The 20,097-nt window shown below is 39.6% G+C and overlaps 1 protein-coding gene across 1 annotated transcript; it reads left to right on the top strand.

Moving 5' to 3' along the window:
- The first annotated feature begins 306 nt into the window (after window positions 1-306).
- Window positions 307-5,706, top strand: anp32e (acidic (leucine-rich) nuclear phosphoprotein 32 family, member E). The gene is made up of 7 exons (XM_066674308.1): window positions 307-487; window positions 2,900-3,049; window positions 3,233-3,355; window positions 3,614-3,773; window positions 3,865-3,989; window positions 4,084-4,138; window positions 4,247-5,706. Exons 1-7 carry the CDS (start codon window positions 434-436, stop codon window positions 4,327-4,329), a joined length of 750 nt encoding a protein of 249 aa, XP_066530405.1. The 5' UTR covers window positions 307-433; the 3' UTR covers window positions 4,330-5,706.
- Window positions 5,707-20,097: the final 14,391 nt, after the last annotated feature.

Below are 20,097 nucleotides of genomic sequence, written 5' to 3'. Positions count from 1 at the left end.
CTTTAATCGATGTATTTAATGGTAGAGTAGTAGGGGTAATACGGAGAGCGCTTTTTACGGCGCCAATGAGAACAAAGAGTGGGCGGTTTTCTGGTTTGAAAGCTCCCTACTGACATTTACATCAACCCATCCAATTTTACTGCGCGCGCAAATCCGACCAATCGCCTCCGTCGACAAAGACCGATTATGTTGATCAGTGTGATCCGTTTGAATGGCATACACGTCTACCAATCAAAAGCAGAAAAACAAAAACACACCAATCGGGAAAGCGTGTAGGCGGGGCCTTGGGAAGGGGGTTGGGTGCGAGGTATCATGGAGGATCAGTTAGAGAAACGTAGACGTTGAAGAAAGCCGAGCTTGTGGGTCCGTGCTCTGGAGTTTCTCACCGTTTATTTTCTAAACGATCTTGTCCAGAACATTGTCTTCTGAAACGATGGAGATGAAGAAGAGGATCAGTTTAGAGCTGAGGAACAGAACTCCAGCGGAGGTAATGGCTCTGAGTTTTATTTATTTATTTTTTTCAAGAAATGTCAAACGATGTTCGCTCGCAACCTGTCCACCCTGCAGACTCCCAACTCCACTCTGCTCAGCGGATCTCCGCTCAGACCACATGGGTACCTTAAAGGATGTGAAAGGGAAATATTATACCGTGTTGACGAGCCGATGTAAGGAACTGCAGAGTGACTTTAATGAAATGTCGGCTTTGGCACAGACACTTCGGTGTGTTTGCAGAATCCAGCCTCACTGTGAGAAACTCCGCGGAGTCTTTGTCAACTCGTTAACACTGTCCCCACTCGCCATTACACTATAACGTACTGTGGTCGGCGAGAAAAAGACGGTTTGAAGTGCCCATGTTCTCGCCACGAAAATAAGACGTGTCATTTTTAAACAATAACTAAGAAAATATGGTAGCCCGACCTCGTTTATATAAAATATGATCATGCAAGGCACCATATCCGCTCGGAAATTTAAAAAACAAACAAGGAAACTAGCGTCGTGGTAAATACGAGCTGACTGTAAAAATCCGAATATATTCCTAAATGTTGAGAACGGCGGTTGCTATGTAGAGGGTAATGTGCTCGAATAGGTTTGTTAAAGGCCAGCTCGACGGATGGAGACTTCACTATGGCTTCTCTGTCTTCTCTTTTCTAACCTAGTTGTAGCACAGTGAGCAGTTTCGTCTCCCGAGGCGGACATCTTAACGATCTTAACGGACTCTCCAACTCTTTTCGACTGATTTCATTCGAGCATTTGTACTCCTCGCCACACCACAACTCGGCTTAATCGTCATTTGGATGGTTTTCACCGCACACAGAGCTATGTTCGGCTCGGTGTGAAGCTCTGCGCGGTGTCCGTGGTGTTGGTGATAGTGTGTGTGTTAATGTGTATGTGTGTATGTGTGTGTGTGATAGTGGCAGCGCCTCGCTGTGAGCTGGGAGGACCCTCTCTGCCTCTATCTCACTCTGTCTCTGTGGCCGCTGCAGTCCTCCATCTGCCGGGGAGCGGTGACTGACTGGAAGTCATTTTGTTTTACATGGTGTTGACGAATGGCTGCATTTCGTGCCCTTCCTCCACGTTAACGTTACTACGTACAAAGTGTTGGTCGTCTTAGCGCAACAAAAACAAGCGGCTCAGTCGGACACAAGCCGCTCGACGCTACTTTCAGCCTCACGCAATTCAGCAGAGGGCTAACGTTTCTGCTAATGGAGTTCTGAAAAGAACAAGGTGCCATTTTCCTCCGTGCTCACATAACGATGGCGCGATTATGTAACTCGCCTGCACTCAAAGTTAGACATAATACAGTCTGTTCGAGTATTTTAAATACAAATTTCGACCGCGTTTACTACATGAAGGAATGTAGCAGATGGTGAAGGGGGGGACTCCCCAACCCCCCTCCTCTCCCCCTTATGTGGTATTATTGTAGCTTGGCATACTCTGCAGTCTCCCAGAACCAAGTTTTCCGCCCGTACCCACGAAGCTACTTATTTCTTGTAAGTTATTGACTAGTGAGAGGAGTTTTGCGACGTCACATCGTTGTTAAAAGTTGTGAGCTCGGCGCTGACGTCACCGGTAAAAGTATTTCCAGTACCCTGCCCATGCATAATAAAGTCGAGCGCCTTCTTGTGAAACATTTCAGAGAGCCGATTGAGCCCATTCATCCGTAGGTGGTGCTGGAGGCTCTGAGCTTTTCTCAGTTCAGCAAAGAAATGATCTGGGACATTTAGTATGTGGATTGCTGAAGACACCTCTGAGTAATTCTCTTAATCCAGTGCAAAAGAAGGAAATGAATGAGGGTTTACATTTGGCTGCAAACAAGCCTGAATGAAAATTCATGCTCAAAATCTACTTTAAATGTCATAAGTTGTTTGTATTCGCATTTACTCTGAAATCAATTAATCATGCTTTCAAATTTAGTGCCTATTTCTTAAAGTTTTATGGATCTATCTGCCAATGCAGGTACATAAACATTCATCAAATGTATTTCTGATTAAATCTACATTAGAACATTACAAGTTAGTATTATAGATGAATATTTAGTTTGATAAGAATTTGTAAGCAATAAATGCCACCAGTGTAACACAATGACCCACAATCTACTTAATGTTCTGCTTTTCTGGAGAACATTACATTGGCTATCAAATAACTATCCATGTTCATAGAGTATGGCTCTTATGCAAAGAGTATGCATCTTTGTTTTCTAAACATTTGCATAAAATATCTTCAATGCTGTGCACACACTGAATAGTTTCTAATTTCTAATAATGGCAGAGATCCTATGAAGTAGGTCAGATTTGGTTAATACATGTTATTAAGTACCTGCTATTGTACCATTGCTCCATAAACAGTTGCCTCTTTGGGATATGTCAAAGACTCATCCACAACTTCTCTTACTTTACAGGTTGCAGAACTGGTTGTGGATAACTGTCGTTCTAGTGATGGAGAGATTGAAGGTCTCACAGATGAGTTCAAGGAGCTGGAGTTCCTCAGCATGGTCAACGTAGGTCTCACATCTTTGGCCATGCTGCCATCGCTGCCCAAACTGAGGAAGGTTAGTCATCAGTATCCATCTACTTTACTACTGCTTAGTAAAAAGTTGTTCTCGTAGTTAACCAAAGCTAAACTGTGCATGACTCAGGGCAATTCTATGACCACAAACAAACTATAAATTTAGTATTTTGTGATTACTGTCTAGCTGTTTGACCTGTGATTCTTGCATCCTCCCCTCCCACAGTTGGAACTGAGTGACAATAACATTTCTGGTTCTTTGGAGATCCTTGCAGAGAAATGCCCAAATCTTACATACCTAAACCTAAGTGGCAACAAAATTAAAGAACTCAGCACAGTGGAAGCCCTGGTAAGGGAAGCCTAGATCTTACATCATTTTACTTGTTTTTTGAATGTTGGAAAAGACTATTTGTTGTATACTTAAAGGTACTGGTGTTCTTAAACTGTAATAAATGTATTATTGCATAAGACATACTGGGTAAATGTTAAGTTGTTAACACAGTTGTTAGTGGTCTGACTCCCCCTGCTGTTAGATAATGCACATCATAAAATGCACAGTTTTATGCAGTTAACATTGTTTGGCTCTTTCACACTCTTTCACCCTTAGCAAAACCTGAAGAATCTGAAGAGCCTGGATCTCTTTAACTGCGAGATCACCACACTAGAGGAGTACAGGGAGAGCATTTTTGAGCTGTTGCCCCAGATCACATATCTGGATGGCTTTGATGCAGAGGACAATGAGGCTCCTGACTCAGAGGCAGATGATGGTAAGCACTGACCTGGAGAATAATTATCATGCAACTTATTATACTGTTTGGAAAACAAATACAGATTGAAATTTTATGTTTGTCTGCTCAGATGATGATGAGGATGGTGAGGAGGAAGCAGGGCCTGTTGGTGAATATGATGATGAGGATGATGACGAGGAAGGATCAGAGGGTGGAGAAGTTGGACTGTCTTACCTAATGAAAGATGAAATTCAGGTGATGCTAATATTCTGAGTTTTTCCGCATTTTCTGCCAACACATGAAAATTGTGCCATTCCATTAATCTTTTCCTGACATCTTTCAACGACAGGATGAGGAGGATGATGATGACTATGTAGAAGAAGAGGAGGAGGAAGAAGGTGAAGGTCAGTATGAAGTTGCTGTTATCTTGATATCACCATTGTCTTCATGGGTTTTCTGTTGCCACTATTTTGGTTTTATCTTTAATGGTCTTTTTATGGTACACTTTTCAGAAGAGGAGGCAGAAGTTAGGGGAGAGAAGCGGAAGAGGGATGCAGAAGATGAAGGAGATGATGATGATGAAGATGATGACTAACTGTGTGTGTGTGTGTGTTTGTGTGTGTGTGTATGTGTGTTTGACGCCTTGGAAACCTGATCCAAGTTGTAGAACAACCTTGAAAAAAGCGTGATCTTGCAGATTGTTTTTCTCTTTGTATACCATAGATATATCACTGTAGAGGCTAAGTGTTTTCTTTTGATAAATACATGATATTATACTATATAAAAGGGGTTTATTGACAATTCATTTATAGCCATTCCATGTTTATGTCCCTAAATAAGAATCGTGTCAGTGTGGGTGAGTGATGAGAGGGGGAGTTCTATGGGTTGTGATATGGGCTGCTGTTTGCAAACCTACTGACCAACAGCCCATTTCTAAATATGGCACTGGGACTTGAATACTGGGAGGCAAATTGGCACAGCAACCTTTGTCCGTTCATAAAACCTCAGCCACTTATCTTGTGCTCGACCTGCCAGTGAGTTTCCCAAGACCTCTTTGAGGAGGCAAAGAGTCGGCCTGCTCCTCATCTACCTCTTCAGGCTGCCTCAGTCTCAGCCCCCCATGGAGCATCGAGCCAGTCATCTCCAGCTAATATACCCCTGTGTTTCTGGGTCAGCCGGTCGAGGATTTTGTCCATGGCACTCTCCATCTTCTGGATTCAGTTTAGGTAACTTCTAAATTTGACAGCCCATATGATATGCGATCTCATGAATTTTAAAGTGTGAAGTATTTAAATGCAATGTAAATTAACAAAAATGAGAAAGGGCATTGGTGTGTTGGGGGGAGGGGGGGAGTCGATTTATCCCATTTTAATCTCAGCCTTTTTCAAGACATAAAGGCCTCTGGGATGATGAAATAAACTGAAGCAGTTAATCAGCAGTGAACCCTTCCTTAAATATCCCTCAGAATTTAACTACGCTCAACTCTAAAGTCATGTTTAGAGAAATGCTAGAGTCAGAATTTTTTCCTATAAGAGAGGCATTGCTGGAAAATACTTGTAATGTTCAGGTTTAATGGCTTTGTTGGATTAAAATGTACCCTTAAGTACCTTTATTCCTATGTCTTGCTGTGGAAACAGGTTAGTTTCTACCTTTTGTGGGGGTATTTTACAGAGTAATACCTTTAATCTAATGTTCGTATGGCAATATGTACAGTATATAGTATCTGTTCCAACAGGTCGGTGTTAGTTTTTTTTTTTTTTTTTTTTTTTTTTTTTAAATCAAAGCTATTTGGTTAATTGTTTTAATACAAAGCACAGGTCAGAGGACTAAAGTCCCTAGACGCAGGTCGCCTGTTTTATTTTTCAGTACTTGGCTGTTGTGCGAGTGTTGTGTTTGGGGTTTTATGTGATGTAAACCTCTATGGAGGGATTTAGTTTTTGTTGTTGGGTTTTGATGTTTGATTTTTTTTTTTTTTTTTTTTTTTTTCTCTCTCTTCTTCTTCCTGTCTTTTTTCCTTTCTTTTTTTTGGAAAAAAATAAACATGAAATGACATGCTTTGAGATAAATGATTTAATGAACGTGTGCATTCATCAGTGCAGTAAAGAACTGCAGTTGATGAAATGGTGGTACATTTGAGGATTAAAACCACAAATCTTCATAGAACCATTGTCTACCAGGGGCACAGTTCTTGATGCAAAGTACTGAATAGCACCTTTTTTGCAGTTCTTAACAAGTGAGTATGTGAGAATCAGCACCCCTTTTTGTGCAGTTCAGTATTTCAAGTTAGTTCTATGTGGTGTTCCGTTTATTATTATTATTATTTTAGAAATAGATGTCATTGATGTGTAATACTCATTATCATTGAGTAAAAAAAAGCCTAGGCTGAGTAAGCTGAATTTAATGCATGTTGCCAATTCATGGCGTTATTAAACGTATTATATAAAAGTTCTCAACTTTATCACAACAAATAAACCAAAAAATTCTCAATGTAAACATAATTTGTGACACAAATTAACTGAAAGCGTTGGCTCATGACTGAATTCATTAAGGTCTGTCAAAACAAAAAAAAAAAGAAATCATGACTTCAAAACATTTCCCTACTATCAGAGCGGCTTGTAATCTGAACCATTATGTCTTTACCGGCTGTGTGTTGTGTGTGTAACAGCACCTCTGAAAACAGTATGCTGTTTTTAATACTATACTGATCTGCCATCTGCAGAGGCTTTTACACAGGCTGTTAATTATTCACCAACTACACTTGCTTTTAGCAGCCGTGGTATAGTGGAAAGGGGTGTGTCCTGCTTCAAGCATGTAAGAGAAAGAGACAGGGTTACGAGGAGGGTCATTAATAATTCATGAGTGAAGTACTGTCCTCTGAGCCAATAGGAAGAGCTGTGGAACATGTGGAGGGTGGAGTCACAAAACATCTCATCAGTAATTTATTGAACTGTTGAGTGAGAGTCTTGTGCTGAGGAAACCAGAAGGACTGGGGCACTGAAGTGTTCACAAGTAATTTTTATGGCTAACAAAACTCATGCTGCATAAAACAACACCGAATATTTAGATTTGTAAATATATTGTTTTGTCAAATTGAAGTCGACACCTACTCATCCAATGTTTAGTCTGTAATCACTTGGAAGCACGAGTGAGCAGATCCTAAAAAAGTAGCCGGTTCCAGGTACCAGGCGTCATATGTACCTAATGGAAAAGCAAAAAAACCCAAGCTGAGTTATACCCCCGGGAACCCATTTTGAAATTATGTCTTTTGTATACTTCTAGACTTGGGTGCTATGTGAATCATTCAGCAAAGTTTAAATAAAAAACACAGGACAGAAATCTCTCCTCAGAAATGACCAAAATATGCTCCTCGGGGCTCTCTGAGAACGGTCTGGACGCGGTCCAATAAAGTAATGACCGTGCTCACTGACAGCTTTCTATCACTGGAGAACATAATGCTGTTTGTTACCATGGCAACACACAGCCTCGAGAAAGAGCAGTAATAGGGTTTTTACTATGAACTGCAGTTGTCATTTTACACCAGATTACATTACACAATAAAATGGTAGAGGCGGGTAGAATTGGCATTATACAGCCGTTCATGTGTGAACCTATGGACATCTTTTGTCTTTTATGTGGCTGTGATGTTTTTTTGTGTGATTATTTATATTGATATATGTTAACATAATTGTACAAACTGTATAAGTTATATAATGTCTCCAAATTTGTGCTTTCTACCACTGCTACTCTGCTGTACTGGCAACCGAGTGTGGCTTTTATCCCCACTGCTCCTTTGCTGTACACGTCAGTCCAAATGGCCACTATCCCCGTTGATACACCGTTAAACACGCCGACCGAGTTTTGCTGCTATCTCGGCTGTACTCAAGAATGACTTAATCCATTCATTCTTGTTTTATATTTTGTGTTCTATTTGCTCTGTTTATGTCTTGCACTCCCTCCCATAGCTTAGTAAATAGCTGGATAGCTAGCTAGCACTCTCACTAATGGGCTCCTAAGCTTTAGTTTTCTTCGACTTTCTTTGAGAGGACGCATGGCTATGGTAGCCTTGTGATTGGTCAGGGTAATAGTGACATAAGCATTACCCACTTTTAGAACTGCTATTCTACATCAAGAGAAGATCAGTACTGGTCATTTTTGAGGAGAGATTTATCATATATCTATTGTGTGTTTTTTATTTAAACTTTGAACGTTTCACATAACACCCAAGTTTAGAATTATACAAAAAAAACCCACAAAATTTCAAAATAGGTTCCCAGGGGCTTTAAGTGGGTCCAATGCTGTGGACTAGATCACAGGAACAGCGCCCCCTGTTGGCCCCACCAACACCATTTTCAGCAGTCACCCGAACTTTCCTCTGAGGTTTTCCTTCCTATTGCTGACCAGGCCCTATCTAGCTTAGCTCCAGTTGATTTTTATGTTCTGGGGTTTTGGAGATATGGCTACTCTCTTATAGGCTTTATACCGCTTAGCTGACACTTGGCACCTGCCATGCTGACTTTAATATGTCACAGCAACACCTTAATTTGGTCAAAACTTTGCTATGGAGATTTAAAAACCGCTGCTGATATTGCAATTGATATCGGATGGTGGTGGGGTTAAATTTTAGGTACTGTTCCTAGTGTAGGTTCACTTGAGTGGTTAGTGTTAGGCACAAACTTCTTCCTCATTTAATCCATCCATGACAGTGAACACAATCACACTCACACTAGTGTACTAGGGGCAGCAAACAATGGAGGTAATAATAATCATTCATAAGATGTAAAATATTCTATGCCAATCCATTAGAGCTTCACATAGGGCCACCTCACTCTCTCTACCAGCAGCCACAAAATTTCCATCGTTCTAATCCTACAGCTACACCCTGTGGTTGCTGTGGCCATTTATGATCCGATCAGCAACCAACTACCCTTAACTTCTACGGTTAATCATTGAGCCCATCACCTGAGTACCCAAACCACCCACTGCATCACTAGCTCTTCGCAGGTGTCATCGGGTAGGCACCTCCCCTTTTCAGTGTTTCACTGAATTAAGCCCACAACACCTCCAGAAGGCTCAACAGTGATGTCTGGTGTCCCAGACCTACCCTCCTCCAAGCAGCTTTACAGTCATTCCTTACCCTTAACCATCAACAAACATAAATCCACACTGGCCTCCCTGGTGACTAAAGGCTGTACATAGCCCCACTGGCACGTTAATGCATGCTCAGTGCCACCAGTTCCATGCGATCTTTACGTGCTACATTACCAACCATCACAAAAGCACCTCTACAGTGCATTTCTCCAGCTAGTCTGTGTTCTCCTTATCCACAACTAGACTAGACTAGACATTTCAGCTGTTTCTGATAACTCCTTCACAGCTGCCCTTAGTTTCCGGCCCCTAATGTTGAACTTCACAAGCAGGGATGTGGCAGACTTGGCTACAAATCCCCTAACACCTATCTCCACCGGTCTTACATATGCCTGCCACCCACGTTCCCTCACCTCAGTCCCCAAGTCTACATACTTCAGATTCTTCCTTTCAAATGCTTCATCACCTGCATCCTCAAACAGAACTGTTAACTCTATAAAATTTACTATCCGTTTACTTTCAGAATACAGCACCATATCTGGCCTCAGTGTAGTTAACACAATACACTCTGGGACCTGCAGTTCTTTACCTACCTCCACCAGTAATTTCCAGTCTTGTGCTTCCCCCCATTTACCAATATTTATAGCCTGTGCATGCTCTTGAATATGTTCCCCCTTACGCACAAACCTTATCACTTTATTACTACTACCACTCATCAATGCATTTACCTCTAAGCATTTGCTGTCCAAAAAACATGCTAAAACCCTTAGCACCTGACTATGTCTCTGTGTATACATCCACTGCAACACATTAACCTTACCAGCTGATAGAATATGCTTCTGTATGCCAACCCCTGTACATAATCTACAACTAGTGTCTTCACCTACGCACTGTCCAAGATTTTGTAGAGTTGGAAGGACATCATAAGTTGCTCCAAGCAAAAACTTAAAACAACTTGCCTCCATTGCCCACAGTTCTTGCCAAGTGATCTTCCAACTCTCTAAATTCTCCCAGCGAAGCCATTGGTCTTGTTTTGCCTGTGATGCTGCTGTTGCGCACTGTGCCTTTTCTTCCTGATCGTGAATAAATCTAGTCATCATTTGCCTTCTCTCTGGTGATGTGGCCTTACTAAAACATTTCTGTGTATCACCTGACCCAAGGCCCGCTCATCTGCATTGCACTTGGCCAACCACATCCCTTAATTCTAATGAGCTCCTGTCTACCTGCACTGCCACTCGTGGGTTCCACTTCTTTCCTGCTTTTGTAACTGGTGCTGCTGCTTTAACCACTGCATCTTTCGATCCTGACAAAATTATCTCATGAGCCACCTTTGCGCATTTAAATTCCTAAACTAAATTTGTGAGTGGTAGCTCCAGTACCCCCATACCATGCCAAGGTAGTTAAACACTGTGGAACCCCTAGCCACTTCCTTATGGCCTTGTTCATAACTCTTTCCATCCACTTTACTTCAATGATTGAAGCATCATACTCTGTCAACAACCATCTAATACGTGGCACCAAACTGCAGACACCACAATTTCAACTTCTCTGGCAGACATGATCTATCTATGCCAGGGGTGTCAAACCAGATCCACGGAGGGCCGTGTGGGTGCAGGTTTTCTTTCCAACCACGCAGAAGCCACACCTCATTCCACCTGTTTTTAATTATTGGATCTAATCAATAGATATTGACTTTCAGTAGTGTGGGGCTTTTGCATGGTTGAAAAGAACACTTGCACCCACACGGCCCTCTGTGGATTTGGTTTGACACCCCTGATCTATGCCAATAATTGTCTTCACCAAATCAGTCTTTATTCTCACAACTTGGTCGGTATCTTTTAGTTCTACACTATACCATCTACCTAAACTCTTCACTGGTCTCTCCAGTACTGTAGGAATCATTTCTCCTTCCATCACAAAATTTTCCTGTACAAGTTTTGACAATTGACAAACTTTTAGACTTGCTTGTGTTTAACTTTCAGCCTAGCGAACCTTAGATTATAATTATAGATTATATTATAACTTCCCCAGAAACCACCATGTGCAAGGCACAGTAGTCGTCAGGATTGTCATGTCATCCATCTAAGCCCTGATTGGGGGAAGCCGAGTACCATCATGCAACCTCTCCCTGCCTACAACCCAATTAGTTGCACTGATTACTCTATCCATCTATCCATTATCTGTAACCTCTTATCCAATTCAGGGTCACGGTGGGTCCAGAGCCTACCTGGAATCATGGGGCGCAAGGCGGGAATACACCCTGGAGGGGGCGCCAGTCCTTCACAGGGCAACACACACATTCACACCTACGGTCACTTTTTGAGTCGCCAATCTACCTACCAACATATGTTTTGGACTGTGGGAGGACCCGGAGGAAACCCACGCAGACACGGGGAGAACACATCAACTACCTCTATCGCCATTGTAAATGCTAGTGGTGAAATCATACATCCTGTCTTTATACCTATTTCTAATAGCAGCCATGATGTAACTAATTCCCCTGTACAAAAGCAAAACTGAATGTCCTCAAAATATGCTTTAACAAGCCTAGTAACCTTATCAGGCACCTGGAAAAATTCAAAAGCTTTCCATATAAGTTTATATGTGGCACTAAGCCAAATGCATTCGCTAAATCTAGGAAAACAACAGGTAGATCTCTACCCTCTTTCTTTACTGTCTGAATCTGATGCCAAATCATGCTGTTATGTTCCAAACATCCCGCAAAGCCAGAAACCCCTGCTTTTTGTACTGACGTATCAATTAATTTGTTTGCCTTAATGTAAGCAGCAAGTCTCCACACTATCACACTAAAGAAAATCTTACCCTCCGCATTAAGGAGATTTATGGGCCAAAACTATTCTATACCCACAGCATCTTTCTCCTTAGGGATAAGGATATCACTTGCTCTTCTCCACTCTTTTGGGATGATCCCTTTTTTCTAAACTATGACCATCAACCTCCACAAAAACTTCAAGGCCTCAGGTGCATACTTGTACACCCCGATATGGCACACCTTTAGGCCCTGGAACTGAACCTGCCTTTGCATGATGCACCACATCATGAACCTCGCTCCATTTTGGTGGGCTAACCACCATTTGCCAATCTATTTCACTTAGTGGTGGAATATCATGTCAACTCTAGCTCCTTTGCTTTATTCTTATCAGTAGACACGTTATTGAATGCTTTCAAGTTTTCAATGTTATTATGCTCCTCTAATTCCCTCTTTCCAACTTTTAAACTCCCAGATTTATTTTTACCAAATAAGGTCATATTCTAATTCACAAAATTAAAATTCCGAAAGGATGCTGCCCTAGCATGTTCCTTCTTTTTCCTCCTTTTCCTCAAGGTCTCTGCTCTTCTCAACACTGCCAGCCTACCCTTAAGCTCTTTCTGTAGTACCTTAATGCCCTCTCTTTCCTCTTCCCCTACTCGCCTCCACTGCTTCCTAAGAGCCCTGTAGTTTATCTATTTCTACTTGCTGTCTTGACTTCACCATATCTTGTCCCTTTTGCTTTTTCTGCAACCAACCAAACCTTGCCAATCCATATTTATAAATAACTTTACATAAAATACTCAATTTCTTCTCTGCTGACCCCTTCAAACCAGGCAATATACCTTTCAAATAATCATTTATACACTTCCTCCCTACTTTATCTACTGCAGCTGGCCATTTTACTTTTATTCCCTGCCCAATTCCTTTCTCTTTCACCCTTTGTTTCACCCTTTCCTGCTCTCCATCATTCCTCTGGTCAACATCAGATTCATCCTCCTATACACTTGTGCTGGTGTTCTCCTCAGTATTAAGAGAGGTATTGGTATCCTGTGAACTGTGTTGAGTAACCTGTTGCTGGACTTCAGCCAACTGAATTGAACAATGCCGTGGCAAGTATTGTTCAATGAGGGGCCCCTGTACTCCCTTATCCAAGCACCTTCTCTTTCCTTGATGAATCCTCAGTCCTCTTACTGTTGTCACCTTTTCCCATCCACACACATACATCTGTGACCTTTTTCCTTCTCCTACCACCCCAGGTGCCACTATGTTTATCTCTGGGGGATTATTTACCCCAATAATCATCACTAAATACTTCTGAGATGTTTTACACTGTTTTGCCTATTCGTATTGGGGCATTCTATGTACATAGATGACTAATGATGAATTGGTGTTTCTCTTCTGCTCACATGGGTACAGCAGGGAATATGCATCAGCATTGTCTTCCACATTTTCCTGCTTAGTCAACTCAGCAGACTTACCTCATTGTCTTCAAACAAGAAGTCCTTGGCATATATCATTCCTTTTTATATATTTAACATATTTTGAACAACCCATACAAAAATTAAATGTCCATTCTCTAGACTTACCCTTAAGTGTGATGTTAGTACAGATTAGTCCCCGTTACTTTCCTGTATCCTACCCTTAAGTACCTTGTAATACAGGAGTGCACATTCTTAATTGTACAGGGTAAATCACATGTCCTGAAATTAATGAGTACCAAACACCTTGAAACTCTGTTAGTGCCTGTAATGAAAGTAGCCGACCATGTCCTTCTCTCTAGGTGCACTGTAAATAATTTTAAAGGATCTATAATTACATTCAGAACTTCAGTGAATTCAAAATAGTAGCTGCATTATTTATATAAAAAAACCCACAGTAATAGTCACTTGCATAAACGGTCATACTTTTAATTCAATTTTATAATCTATAATTATGCTCAGAAGTTCAATGGAATCAGAATGTATTTACGCGCCTTATTTGTAAAATGTTTGTAAGTTACCAGTAATAACCACATATTTCTAGTATCATGCCCTTTACTTACTCAGTACTTTTTTTATCTTACGGTTTACTTAACAGGTATTTTCTCTGTACTTACCCAGTAATTAGCAGGTTGTAATTTAAAGTATTACCCTACTGTCTGTTTTAAACAGGACATAGTCAGGGATACAGATACAGATAGAGTCAGGACTGGGCCATGATTAATTCACTGTTTACAGCAATTCAGAGTGATATATGATACATATTTGGAAAGAGTGTTGAGGAAAGAATGTGCTCGCAAACTGAGACGAATCAGCGTGTTTCGATTCTCTGAATCATTGGCCAAGAGTTGATCCCATTTACTGTCTATGGTCGCTCCGATTCATCGCAACTACTTGATGCTCAGAATAACTGCAGTGGGAGTAGACTCCTCACCAGTAAACAGGTTTATTGGTGAAACGGTTTTCGAACCGTACTCTGAATATAGGATATTTCACATTCTGCCACATGTTGCAGGAATATGAGGAAGAAAGTGTTCTTATTAAGATAAAAAATATATATGTTTTGCATCATATTTCCTGCTGCAACTGGAGCAAAACAGTGAGAATAGGGTAGTTTTGTACTTGTGTGTGTAAAATTGGATTTGTGCAGCTGCAATGAAGAATTTGTAAAGGTGTAATTGTTGTATTTGTGAGGACAAAAATCTACAGGTTTGCAACTTTTCTCTTTGACTTCAAATGTATTGATATACATGTGTAACTATTTTCTACAGCTACAAATTTCACTGTCACATGTGCTCAGGCATTTTAAACCGAATATACATCCATAGCGAACACACACCCGGAGCCGATAACAGCCTTCCTCAGTGTCTGGGGAAGTACCTCACTTTACTAAAGGATTGAGTGAGGAGGACAGCAGTGTTCCTTCACCCCCCAGTAGTCCTAGAGATTTTGGGGATCTTCCCCAAGATTACTTTATTTAAAGGTAAAAAAGCTAGCCATAGAGATCACACTTTTTAAAATCAGAAGAATTTTGTTAAATGAAGAAATGCATTAATTCGTTCATTGTCTGTAACTGCTTATCCAGTTCAGGGTCACAGTAAAAAGACCCTGAGACCAAGAGTTTAATAATTTGCAAAATGGGTGGTGTAATATTATATAATAGAAATAAACACGATTACTTTTTACAAAGATCGCAAAGTGTTTAAATAGGATGGACAAATTAGGACTAAAACTGAACTGCTTTGCATTTATTGACCAGCCTGGACACTGGTCCACATATGGGAGCACCTGAAACTACGGATACTGGAAGCCTGTGCTAGCATTTCTCCTGCAGTGTTGCTATCAGTGTGTGAAGAGTGGGAGAAGAGGGTTGCATTGACAATCCATCACAATGGGCAGCACTTTGAACACATTTTATAAGGGGTCAGAAACTTGTAAATAACTCATAAAAGAATAAAGTTACATTAAAACCAAGCACACCATTGTTTTTCACACTGTCACCCATCTTGAAAAGTTTTCCCCTTCCCATATAGTAATCAAATCTAATCAAATCAAATTTGATTTATGTAGCGCTTTTCACAAAGCAGGTTTACAGAGATCTGGGTCCAAGCCTCCTATGAGCAAGCCAGGGGCAACAGTGTCAAGGAAAAACACCCTCAGCACACGAGGAAGAAACCTTGGAAGGAACCAAGACTCATACGGGGAACCCATCCTCCTCAGGTCGACACCGACCCAGTGGGTGAATAGGCGACTCAAAGTGTCTGTAGCTGTGAGTGTGTGAGTGATTGTGTGTCACCCTGTGAAGGACTGGCACACCCCTCCAGGGTGTGTTGATGCCTTGCGCCAATGACCCACAGCGGCCCTGAATGAATATTTTACTTGTTATTTATGCTTGGTTTGGTACAATTCACTGAACTTTCCACTGTATGTCGCCATTGCCAGTCCCAAGCCTGGATGAAAAAGGAGGAGGGTGGATCCCCTGCTCAGGGATCATAAATTAGGCACGTATCAAGTGGATTACAGACAAATAGTATGTATTCGAACACCTAACAACTAGGGTTGCACGAAGCTTTTAAATTTCTTTTCTTTTTCAATACTATAACTTTGTAAACGATTCAATTCTGACTCATTCGATGCTGAACTGAATCAGTATACCGAATAAATAAATCAAATAGCACGTTCAATTAGATTGATTCAGCGAATCAATTAGCACGTTCTATTAAGTTGATTCAGTGAATCAAATAGCCTATCCCATTTGATTGATTCTGCGAATCACTCAACTCGAGCAGAGAGAAAGCAGTAGCATAGTATACAACTACGTTATAAATCCCTTCTCTGCAAAACAGGCAACACCAACAACTTAAACACCCTGAGCTCTGCAGAGAGTTGAACACTTTACAGATTAGGCGCATATTATAAGTGTTAGAATGAGTAGTTATAGCCTGTAGTTTCCTGCAGAGTAAATGTTACTGCTTTAACCCAAATATTAATGTTTTTAATCTTTATATTGTTTAATACATTTCACATGGGTTCATTTTAAGTAGTAACATATTATTATTATTATTATTTTAAATTAGAATAATAGTTGTACAGCTTAAGCTGTAATTATTTGCATTTTCAAATCATTTTCTTTATAAAGCTTTCATGTGGGTTAATTTAACACTGTGAAATATTGGTATTTGAAATATACATTAAGTGTACAGCTCATATTATAAGAATATTATAAGAAGAAGGAAATATAAATTCTAACTGTAACAGGACAATGACACCAAGACCAAAGTGGTCATTTATACTGGCTTGCTAGGAACATGTGGCATATTCTGGAGTGCTGCCAGTTAGCTGAAATCATCAAGGCCTAACATCTTCCTGCTTGAACAGTTGTGCAAAGAGGAATGTGGAAGATCTCCAATTCCAAGTGTGCCAGTGTCTTGTAGAGTTACCCAAAAAGACACAAAGTGGTAGTTTTCGCCAAAGGTGCCTCTACCAAGTATCCACTGTCTGTTACAGTTAAATTGTTCCATTAAATTAGGATGGTATGTTGCTATGCCAAGTATGTGTGAGACCATGGAAAATAATAACCATTTAAATCCAAGAAGTTCACAAAACCAACATATTGTGCTGTGTCTGAATCCTACCAGGAATCATTGCAGGCAAGGCAGGAACACACACACTAGACAGTGTTTATTGTGATGAAAGGCCATCTATCATGACACAGAAGTGACCACATTTCCCGGCTCCCCACATTTCTCACAGATGTACAATCAAAATTCATAAAGTAAAGAAATTAGATGCAAACGTGTGATTTAATATTTCATCACAGTCCTGGATAAAATTCATATCAGCCACTTCACTTCCACATACACAAACTGAAATACATTTACAATTCAGATTTCCAAATTAATGTACAGATGTACCCATGTCCGCGTGGGTTTCCTCCAGGTTCTCCGGTTTCCTCCCACAGTCCAAAAATACACGTTGGTAGGTGGATTGGAGACTCCAAAGTGTGCGTAGAGTGCGTTTTCCTGTGAAGGACTGGTGTCCCCTCCAGGGTGTATTCCCGCATTGCGCACAGTCAGTGTATTCCAGGCAGGCTCTGGACCCACCGCGACAATGAATTGGATAAGTGGTTACAGAGTTTTTTTTAAAAACGTATAGTGTAAACAAAATTCACATTTGCAGAATAACAAAGGGATTAAGAACACTAAAACTTCCAGGTAGGCTCTGGACCCACCGCGACCCTGAATTGGATAAGCGGTTACAGATAATGAATGAATGAATGAATGAATGAATGAATGAACTTTCATAACATTCACACCCAAAAACCAGATGTAAGTTCATAAGTTGCATTTTGGATAGACCTAACTCCATGTGGCAGTGGGACTCACATACACTCAGTATTGAAAATCAGTCAGCAAACGCAGAGTGTGTTTTATTTTTATTTTAATTTCCCTGCAGCAGATAGTGTTAAGTTGTTAAAAATGGTTGTAAAAACAGTATGACCAATGAAAAGCATGTTGCAAGTGACTAAGACGTAGAATTAAATATCTGGAAACAGCTGCATGGAAAGCTGGTGTTTGAAATACTGGTCACTTATGTTTGAATGATGAATTAATCACTTTTTAACTGACAAAAAATCATTTAAAAATAATAATTAAATTCCTCCATGTATATTTTTGTAATATATACATTAATGGCAGGGTTTAACAATAGAACACCATAAAAAAACACAACACATGAATTACCTCTGTAAAATATTTAATATTATTTCCCTGCTAAAAGTGCATTGTATGATATTATCAACAAGAAATCATGCATAATCCAGCTTGCCAGTCATGTAAATAAATAAATAAATAAATAAACATGAAACATTTTTTAGCCATCAAGTTAACATTACTTATCAAGAAGAAGAAGTTCAGATTCATGTTGGAGGCCGTCTGCATTTCTTAGCATGATTTCACATTTTTCTTTGGTTTGAACTAAAACAGTCGACATGAAGATTTTGTTTCTCACCATCTGATTTTTTTGCGAAACCAGTCTAATGTGTTAAGAAGCCCCAATGTGTGTGAATGGGTAAAAAAAAATAATGATGTGTTGGTATGCTAGACCTCTTTCTGTCTCTCATATTGGTTTATGTTTTCAATCACTTGAGGTGCAAATGCCTCCAAATTCTAAAGATGGCTAAAAGCATTACCAAAAGTGCTACATAAGCTAAACAACTTAATTTACAAATGGGTTTCTGTGGTAAATCAAACAGTGAATAAAAACATACTTAAGCTTCAGTCATGTACAAATAGCTGTTTTTTTTCCTCAAACATACCACTTCACTTTAAATATATTGATTGTAAACAAACACAATCATAGATGGCCCCTTTAAGTAAAATCTTCATGTTCATCAGTTCATCAGTGAACATTAAACATCATTTGATATAAAACTATTTTCAGTAGGTCTATGTGTTTCGTTTCACACATCGATTGTCTACGTTTTTGGTCGTGTAACTGTAGTAAACATAAATATAAATTTGGTTAAAATGTAACCAAAATTTATTCTTAATGTTCTACATCTGCTCTATCCCAAAACGTACACTAGCACACTACATAGGGTATAAGCAGTGTTGGGAGGGTTATATTTAAAATGTATTCCATAACAAATTATGTATTTCTTTACATTACTTAGTGTAAGCAAAGTATTCTGAATACAATGGAATATTTCAACATTTTCTTACATTTATTACAGTGTGAATGTAGCAGTCACACCCTGTTACTTAAGAGGAATATTCTGTTGTGCTCTACGGTAACGACTAGATGATTGTACAAGAGCTTTCCTTACATTTGCTGTAAAGATGTAAAGACTATTAGAGCATGTAAACACAAAAGATCTTCAGTGATTTGTCTGTTAAAGAAAGAAAGAAAGAAAGAGACCCGATATTCCCATGAGTAATTCCACAGCTATTATAGGAGCTTTATTTATATACTGCTTATTTATAAGTACCAATACTGTTTTAAGGGAAGACTAATCTTTGACACTGCTTCTCTATTGTTTTATTGTGTTACTGTTTTTTTTTTTTTTGGTCCATTACTTTGTCCAATGCTCAAGATCGTTTGCTGCTGTAACAAGTGAATTTTCCCGACGTGGGATCAATAAAGTCAAAGTCTAAGTCTAAGTCAAAGTCTATTCTTTACCTGCTGTTTTAATCTATGAAATATGTCACTTGACAAACAATAGTGTAAATAAATATACAGTGCATGTGTTTATTTCATCCTAATGCTAAACCAAATAAGAAAACAATGCCTCAAAACACTGCTAACAGTAGAAGTATTAAATAATTCTGCAATTTAATTCTTGCTAACTGTAAAAGTTTAATTCATTTTAATTAATATTATTTTTTAGCAGTAAGGAAGATGAACCTGAAGCTTTGCTAAATATGATACAAGTTTCAGGTTTGTTTCTACATCTGTAGTGGCTAAGGCTCCAGAAGTAGAGGCTGGAGCAAGAGGCTGTCGTGTCTCACCAGAAGAACCTTGCCTGGTTAACCTAGAAGTACAGAGCCTTAAAAAAACAAAACAAACAAAAAAAACTTTGCACTAAATCTAGTTCCTGAAATTGTGAATAATGATAACTTATGATAACTTAGAATCATTCAATTCTTGACACCATTCATGTAAAGGCTTACATTTTTAAAAAGGTTTAAATCAACAGATTATCCAGAAATGGACCTTTCAATGGGCCTGGGCAAAAGTGCGTGGGTTGTAAAATAATTTTAAAAAATGCAAACTTTATGAGTGCGGAAGAATTGATTTTGGCACTGGTTTAGGTGTGCTGTTGCATGCTTAGTGTCTCCTGCTTGTATGACGAATAGGATGTGCCCATGTATTTCACAAATGCTGTATTACGGTATAAGTGCTGTACTATATTAAGTTGTTCATTAATTACAATGAGATCTGATGTGAAAATATTTTATTGGTCTAAGAGGTCTAAAAGACAATCTCATTCTTATTACATTACTATCAGTGGCGAATGCTGGTCTTT

Source organism: Hoplias malabaricus, chromosome 6 (genome assembly GCF_029633855.1).
Source record: "Hoplias malabaricus isolate fHopMal1 chromosome 6, fHopMal1.hap1, whole genome shotgun sequence".
NCBI lineage: Eukaryota > Metazoa > Chordata > Actinopteri > Characiformes > Erythrinidae > Hoplias > Hoplias malabaricus.
This window is presented reverse-complemented; position numbering and strand designations above follow the sequence as displayed.

Excerpts from the sequence above, each read along its gene's own strand:
- anp32e (XM_066674308.1), top strand. The coding sequence starts at position 434 with ATGGAGATGAAGAAGAGGATCAGTTTAGAGCTGAGGAACAGAACTCCA. Across the intron at positions 3,356-3,613 it reads TCAGCACAGTGGAAGCCCTG|CAAAACCTGAAGAATCTGAA; the intron begins GTAAGGGAAGCC and ends TTTCACCCTTAG. Across the intron at positions 3,774-3,864 it reads TGACTCAGAGGCAGATGATG|ATGATGATGAGGATGGTGAG; the intron begins GTAAGCACTGAC and ends TTGTCTGCTCAG.